General features: G+C 52.2%; 1 protein-coding gene across 2 annotated transcripts; it reads right to left on the reverse strand.

Annotated features, from left to right (window-relative positions):
- Window positions 1–284: 284 nt before the first annotated feature.
- Window positions 285–3,757, reverse strand: mul1 (mitochondrial E3 ubiquitin protein ligase 1). 2 transcript variants are annotated; one of them, XM_068749724.1, is made up of 5 exons: window positions 3,643–3,757; window positions 2,921–3,074; window positions 2,752–2,839; window positions 2,553–2,673; window positions 285–1,063 (listed from the first exon to the last, which is right to left on the reverse strand). In XM_068749724.1, the coding sequence occupies exons 2-5, from the start codon at window positions 3,038–3,040 to the stop codon at window positions 334–336; spliced, it is 1,059 nt and encodes a 352-aa protein (XP_068605825.1). In that variant the 5' UTR covers window positions 3,041–3,074; window positions 3,643–3,757; the 3' UTR covers window positions 285–333. The 2 variants fall into 2 exon arrangements, with proteins under 2 accessions (XP_068605825.1, XP_068605833.1); XM_068749732.1 differs by lacking the exon at window positions 3,643–3,757 and adding an exon at window positions 3,556–3,563 and having other exon boundaries at window positions 2,921–3,041.
- Between the last annotated feature and the right edge of the window lie 4,372 nt (window positions 3,758–8,129).

The following is an 8,129-nucleotide window of genomic DNA, read 5'->3' on the forward strand; positions in this document are numbered from 1 at the left end:
GACGCTAATAATCGATACAACGTAAATTGTATACATTTGTTATTCTTTCTGCGCGGCCCGGTAACAAATGCCTCACGGCCCGCTGGTTGGGGGCCGCTGGTTGGGGGCCGCTGGTTGGGGGCCGCTGGTTGGGGGCCGCTGGTTGGGGGCCGCTGGTTGGGGGCCGCTGGTTGGAGACCGCTGGTTTAGAGGGGCCCACGGTTTGGCGTACGTGTAATTTTGTTGTATGTACGTGTGTACTTTGAGTATTTGTATGCACAATAACAAGAATAAAGATTTCATTTTACTTCCTGTTAAATAACAGGCTTTTATTTCCAGCGGCGATGTGAGACGCTAGCAGACGTAAAGAGGCACCACTCTGTCGATACTTGCCCCGCAGACGGGGCATTTCTTCGGCTCGGGCAGGGCGTCGCCGCACCGGGCGCAGGCACACACGTGACCACACTCCAGAAAGACGCAGGAACGCTCGCGGCTCAGGCACACGCTGCAGCTGCTGGGCGACACGCTGCCTTCCTGGAGGCGGAGTTCATGCATGCGTTTCTTCTGCTGCTCCTTGAACTCCTCCAGCAGGCTCCTCTCCTTCTTCCTCCGTCTGCGGTGCATCCATCTCTTACAGAGGATGAAGAGGAGCGTGGAACAAGCGGCCGCGCCGAAGACGACGGTCAGGATCTGCCACAGACGGACGCTCCTCCCCTGCTTCCCGAGGAGAGACTCGTAGTCCAGTCTGGTGAGGAAGTAGCAGAACCCCCGTTTGGGCGGCTGCAGCCTGATCAGGCCGTTGTCCAGGACCAGCTCCCCCACGCCGGTGATGGCGTCTCCCAAACGCAGCATCTCCTCGGTTTGGCGGACGCCCTGCGGTCGCTCCCCGCTGATGAAGTGGCCGATGACGCTGGACAAAGACTGAGCCGTGGGGTGGAAGTTCTCGTAGGTGATCTCCAGGTCCAGCTCCGCAGCATCCAGCGGACGGACGACCCGCACCGCGGCAGAGACGGCGTCGTCACGAGACCCGAGGACGAACGGAACCGTGTTGGTGCGCTGGTGGACGACCTTCTCTGCGTTGTGCCTGAAAACATCACATCAGCTGATCAGCTGTTCATGCCTTTCTAGAGATTTCTGAAACAAGAAATGTAAAAATGAACGTCAGAGAGTAACTTCAAAGTCTTTGTCCCTTTAAACAGGACGAGGACGAGGAAGACCACGTCTTTGTCCCTTTAAACAGGACGAGGACGAGGAAGACCACTTCTTTGTCCCTTTAAACAGGACGAGGACGAGGACGATCACGTCTTTGTCCCTTTAAACAGGACGAGGACGATCACGTCTTTGTCCCTTTAAACAGGACGAGGACGATCACGTCTTTGTCCCTTTAAACAGGACGAGGACGAGGAAGACCACTTCTTTGTCCCTTTAAACAGGACGAGGACGAGGAAGACCACGTCTTTGTCCCTTTAAACAGGACGAGGACGAGGAAGACCACTTCTTTGTCCCTTTAAACAGGACGAGGACGATCACGTCTTTGTCCCTTTAAACAGGACGAGGACGAGGAAGACCACTTCTTTGTCCCTTTAAACAGGACGAGGACGAGGACGATCACGTCTTTGTCCCTTTAAACAGGACGAGGACGAGGACGATCACGCCTTTGTCCCTTTAAACAGGACGAGGACGATCACGTCTTTGTCCCTTTAAACAGGACGAGGACGATCACGTCTTTGTCCCTTTAAACAGGACGAGGACGATCACGTCTTTGTCCCTTTAAACAGGACGAGGACGAGGACGATCACGTCTTTGTCCCTTTAAACAGGACGAGGACGATCACGTCTTTGTCCCTTTAAACAGGACGAGGACGAGGAAGACCACGTCTTTGTCCCTTTAAACAGGACGAGGACGAGGAAGACCACGTCTTTGTCCCTTTAAACAGGACGAGGACGATCACGTCTTTGTCCCTTTAAACAGGACGAGGACGATCACGTCTTTGTCCCTTTAAACAGGACGAGGACGACCTCCTGGTGCAGAGGGCACGGGGTGGATCCCGCTTTCGGGGTCTCATTCATTCTATCGGTGTTTATCCTGTAAATATACACTGAACAGAGTATATGAAATGAAATACTTGTATTAGTACAAGGGTGCGTATTACTGGTATATTAAATCATTGCTACTGTGCAGAACGCTCTCCTGCGACTTGGGAAGCATTACTTTTGTTACGGGTTCACATTTCGAGTATCTTGAATCTGAACAATTTATATTTATATAATGTAACGCGCATGAAAACTAAACACCATTTTCTTGGTCTCCAGAAACAATCTCAGCTTCACACATCTTGTTTTTTTCGGGGTCCAAAATAATAGTGAAGAACTTTGACGTTCTTTGTTTTAAAACAGGAACGAGTCGTTCTTTAGTGTTTGTTTGACAGAAGGGTTCAAACGAATCGAACAAACGAAACCACGCTGAAGCGCTAGTCGTGTTAAACGACACGCCACGCGAGTTCGGGTCTCGGCTAACCTGCGATCTGACCAGAGCAGCAGCTAGCTAGCATGTAGCTAGGACGGGTATCTCACCAGAGACGAGTGCTCCGGTTCCAGACCTTCTTCTCCTCCTTCAGGGTCAGTCTTTCAATGACACCCCGGCAGTTGTCGACAAACTGGCTGTTCAGGTTCTCCCCCACGGACCTCACCGCACCTATCGGCGTAACGAGAGGCGTGCGGCGTCAGTGTCGGCGTGGAGCTGAACGCGGCTCTCTGAGGCCTCCCCACACACCTTGAACGACAGCGTAGGGGACGCACCGCCCCGGGGCCGCGGACAGGAGGCTCTTTAAATCCTGGTCGATGGACACTTTCTTGGCTTCCTATGGAAACGTGTATTTTAGATAAACAGAACACAAGCGCTTCCGTACGACGAGGGGAGAGCGTGCTGAAACGTGCCTGACCTTTAACCTGGCCACCGTCCGCGCTCTGCTCTTGTACACGGAGTAGAAGACGGCCGTCAAGGCCGAGCTCGTGGCTAAAAGCACCACCTGAGCGGCAGACGGTTTCCCACCTGAGTCCATCCTGCCCGGCAGGAAGCACAGATGACGAGCACACCTTCATTGAGGAATGGATTAATTATTGACTCATAATGGATTAATTATTGACTCATATGCTAATGATGTTCGGATGTAAACATTTTCCATTTGACTCTCCCGAATCAACAGGCCGGTCTAATCAGCCGGTTCATCGAGGTTAGCCCCCGAATGAATAAACGCGCTGCGGGAAACAACACGTTTACTAACAGGCAGCCCTTTATCTGTTTCCATCGGGGCGTTAATCCTCAAACATCTGACTGTTTATTGTGACCCCGAACGCAACATTTACGAACTAGCCTGAGTAAACAGTCAGCACAGCTCCGTGCTAACGCTAAACCAGCCGCCGCCGCCATGATAAGGCTTTAGTTCTATCACGTTCTCATGTCACGAGCTGTTCAGCTGGTTAGCAAGAAAGCTAACATACACCGCTCTCTTGAGCTAGATAGCTACATTAGCACGTGAGTAGCTACTAGCTCGCGATGCTTCAGTAAATAAAATACTTTGACGTTTTGTAGGTTCAGCTGTCGCAGGGCGTTATGACGTGTGAAAGTCGTTATATGCCGCGTTTAGATGACGTGTCCACTCACCTTCGAACGGTCGTTCACCAGCAGCGGGCTGCTCGCCGGGCCCTCACCGGTGTGGAGCCCCCTCCCTGCCGGCAGATGGCGCTGTCACATGAGCAGCGGGCTGCTCGCCGGGCCCTCACCGGTGCGGAGCCCCCTCCCTGCCGGCAGATGGCGCTGTCACATGAGCAGCGGGCTGCTCGCCGGGCCCTCACCGGTGCGGAGCCCCCTCCCTGCCGGCAGATGGCGCTGTCACATGAGCAGCGGGCTGCTCGCCGGGCCCTCACCGGTGTGGAGCCCCCTCCCTGCCGGCAGATGGCGCTGTCACATGAGCAGCGGGCTGCTCGCCGGGCCCTCACCGGTGTGGGGCCCCCTCCCTGCCTGTCTTGGTTACCTGTTTTTTCCTTCAGTGTAACAGCAAATTAATGGTTTTTACTAACTTTACTAACTGGATACAGGAACAGGATGTTAAAGAGCATCGTACACTGATCAGACTGTTATTGATTCCAGTCTACATGTCCCCCAGTCTACATGACCCTAGTCTACATGTCCCCCCAGTCTACATGTCCCCCCAGTCTACATGCCCCCCAGTCTACATGTCCCCCCAGTCTACATGACCCTAGTCTACATGACCCCCAGTCTACATGACCCTAGTCTACATGACCCCCAGTCTACATGTCCCTAGTCTACATGTTTCGAGATGGTTTCATCTCAAGAGGTTTTATCCTTTCAAATAAATAAATAAATAAAAACATGACCCCCAGTCTACATGACCCCCAGTCTACATGTTCCCCAGTCTACATGTCCCCCAGTCTACATGTCCCTAGTCTACATGTTTCGAGATGGTTTCATCTCAAGAGGTTTTATCCTTTCAAATAAATAAATAAATAAAAACATGACCCCCAGTCTACATGACCCCCAGTCTACATGTTCCCCAGTCTACATGTCCCCCAGTCTACATGTCCCCCAGTCTACATGACCCTAGTCTACATGTCCCCCCAGTCTACATGTCCCCCAGTCTACATGTTCCCCAGTCTACATGTCCCCCAGTCTACATGACCCTAGTCTACATGTCCCCCCAGTCTACATGACCCCAGTCTACATGTCCCCCAGTCTACATGACCCCCAGTCTACATGTCCCCCCAGTCTCCTTGTCCTCATGTTGTTATTTTTTCATTATTGATTCTAGCTTCTTCAAGTTGTCCACCTTCCCTTTTGTCCAGGATCAAGCAGGTACCAGGATGACGCAGGCTCCTCCCGTTAGAGACAGATGTCTTCCTAAACGTCTCTGTGCTGTCCCGTCCCTGAATGTCTGCTGGGAACATTGAATGTGCGGCACACATCACACCATAATGGCTTCCTGGCCTAGTTTCCAGCCCCTAAAACAGTCCTCCGGGCCAATCTGTCCCGGAATCGGTTTGCCTGAGTCAAAACGTCTGTCCGTAACACACAAGCCGAGCGTGGGACACGTCCCATTGTGGTCCAGCGAGCATGTTGGGAACCCTGGACTAGCCATGTCAGGCGATATACCGTCCCCGGAGAGGCCTTCTCAAGCCGGGACAAAAGGAATCAGCCTTTATGTAACCCCGCCCGTAAAATCAGAGGCATGGACTCCTTGAAATGCGTCAGTCACAGGGGGGTACGGGCACACCCACCGTCACACAGCAAACGGGGCCAAGCAGCGAAACCGGACACGCCTCTAAAGTAGGACATCAACTATCACACCTATCAGGTGGGTGCAGTGCGTACTGATTTCAGCCCGCCCGCCGCCATGCTTACAGGAATCACTGTTGTCCACGGCGACCGCTCCCAGAGACAACCCGGTTCGGGAAGGATTGACTTTTACTCTTCCAAAGTAAAAGATTAACCAGCCTGCTAATTTATCAGTTGTACCTCTGTCCTAGACCCTCTTCGGGGGGCCCACGTTAAAGGTACAGCTTCTACATGGGCTGAAGGTTAGAGTTAGGGTGAGGAATTAGGATTAGGGGTTCGCGGTTAGGGTTGGGGATGGGGCCTAGGATTAAGGATGGGGGTTAGGGACGGAGGTTAGGGTTGGGGATGGGGGCTAGGGTTAGGGAGCTTAGGGTTAGGGCTAAAATCAAAGTTAAGGTCAAACATTTGAGTTATGTTGGGTTCAAGATTTCAGGTTAAAAGAACCCAATCCAGCCCAGATCCACCTGGAACAGGTAACAGGTACATTTAACAGATAGCTTTGACTCGTACTTAAATGTTTTATTCAGGAAGGTAAGTGATAAATGTAGAACATTTGAAGCAGGGTGGTGGTATGGATTAGGGTGGTGGTCAGGATTAGGGTGGTGGTCGGGGTTAGGGTGGTGGTATGGATTAGGGTGGTGGTCAGGATTAGGGTGGTGGTCGGGGTTAGGGTGGTGGTATGGATTAGGGTGGTGGTCAGGGTTAGGGTGGTGGTCGGGGTTAGGGTGGTGGTATGGGTTAGGGTGGTGGTATGGATTAGGGTGGTGGTCAGGGTTAGGGTGGTGGTATGGATTAGGGTGGTGGTCAGGGTTAGGGTGGTGGTATGGGTTAGGGTGGTGGTATGGATTAGGGTGGTGGTCAGGGTTAGGGTGGTGGTCGGGGTTAGGGTGGTGGTATGGGTTAGGGTGGTGGTCGGGGTTAGGGTGGTGGTCGGGGTTAGGGTGGTGGTATGGGTTAGGGTGGTGGTATGGGTTAGGGTGGTGGTCAGGGTTAGGGTGGTGGTATGGGTTAGGGTGGTGGTATGGGTTAGGGTGGTGGTATGGATTAGGGTGGTGGTCAGGGTTAGGGTGGTGGTATGGGTTAGGGTGGTGGTATGGATTAGGGTGGTGGTCAGGGTTAGGGTGGTGGTCGGGGTTAGGGTGGTGGTATGGGTTAGGGTGGTGGTATGGATTAGGGTGGTGGTCAGGGTTAGGGTGGTGGTCGGGGTTAGGGTGGTGGTATGGGTTAGGGTGGTGGTATGGATTAGGGTGGTGGTCAGGGTTAGGGTGGTGGTATGGATTAGGGTGGTGGTCGGGGTTAGGGTGGTGGTCGGGGTTAGGGTGGTGGTATGGATTAGGGTGGTGGTCAGGATTAGGGTGGTGGTATGGATTAGGGTGGTGGTATGGGTTAGGTGGTGGTCGGGGTTAGGGTGGTGGTATGGATTAGGGTGGTGGTCAGGATTAGGGTGGTGGTCGGGGTTAGGGTGGTGGTATGGATTAGGGTGGTGGTCAGGATTAGGGTGGTGGTCGGGGTTAGGGTGGTGGTATGGATTAGGGTGGTGGTCGGGGTTAGGGTGGTGGTATGGATTAGGGTGGTGGTCAGGGTTAGGGTGGTGGTCGGGGTTAGGGTGGTGGTATGGATTAGGGTGGTGGTATGGGTTAGGGTGGTGGTATGGATTAGGGTGGTGGTATGGATTAGGGTGGTGGTCAGGGTTAGGGTGGTGGTCAGGGTTAGGGTGGTGGTATGGGTTAGGGTGGTGGTATGGATTAGGGTGGTGGTCAGGGTTAGGGTGGTGGTCGGGGTTAGGGTGGTGGTATGGATTAGGGTGGTGGTATGGGTTAGGGTGGTGGTATGGATTAGGGTGGTGGTCAGGGTTAGGGTAGTGGTTGGGGTTAGGGTGGTGGTCGGGGTTAGGGTGGTGGTATGGATTAGGGTGGTGGTCGGGGTTAGGGTGGTGGTCGGGGTTAGGGTGGTGGTATGGATTAGGGTGGTGGTATGGATTAGGGTGGTGGTATGGGTTAGGTGGTGGTCGGGGTTAGGGTGGTGGTCGGGGTTAGGGTGGTGGTATGGATTAGGGTGGTGGTATGGGTTAGGGTGGTGGTATGGATTAGGGTGGTGGTCAGGGTTAGGGTAGTGGTTGGGGTTAGGGTGGTGGTCGGGGTTAGGGTGGTGGTATGGATTAGGGTGGTGGTCGGGGTTAGGGTGGTGGTCGGGGTTAGGGTGGTGGTATGGATTAGGGTGGTGGTCGGGGTTAGGGTGGTGGTATGGATTAGGGTGGTGGTCGGGGTTAGGGTGGTGGTATGGATTAGGGTGGTGGTCGGGGTTAGGGTGGTGGTATGGATTAGGGTGGTGGTATGGGTTGTCTCACCATCGCAGCAAATGAAGACTCAGCAGCGACTGGAATGCTCAGTATTTTAATGTACATATTTATTTGAGGGATCGTCTCATTTTAATGTACATATTTATTTGAGGAATCGTCTCATTTTAATGTACATATTTTTTTGAGGAATCGTCTCATTTTAATGTACATATTTATTTGAGGGATCGTCTCATTTTAATGTACATATTTATTTGAGGGATCGTCTCATTTTTATGTACATATTTATTTGAGGAATCGTCTCATTTTAATGTACATATTTTTTTGAGGGATCGTCTCATTTTTATGTACATATTTATTTGAGGAATCGTCTCATTTTAATGTACATATTTTTTTGAGGAATCGTCTCATTTGAATGTACATATTTATTTGAGGAATCGTCTCATTTTAATGTACATATTTATTTGAGGAATCGTCTCATTTTAATGTACATATTTATTTG

Source organism: Brachionichthys hirsutus, chromosome 2, assembly GCF_040956055.1.
Source record: "Brachionichthys hirsutus isolate HB-005 chromosome 2, CSIRO-AGI_Bhir_v1, whole genome shotgun sequence".
Lineage (NCBI taxonomy): Eukaryota > Metazoa > Chordata > Actinopteri > Lophiiformes > Brachionichthyidae > Brachionichthys > Brachionichthys hirsutus.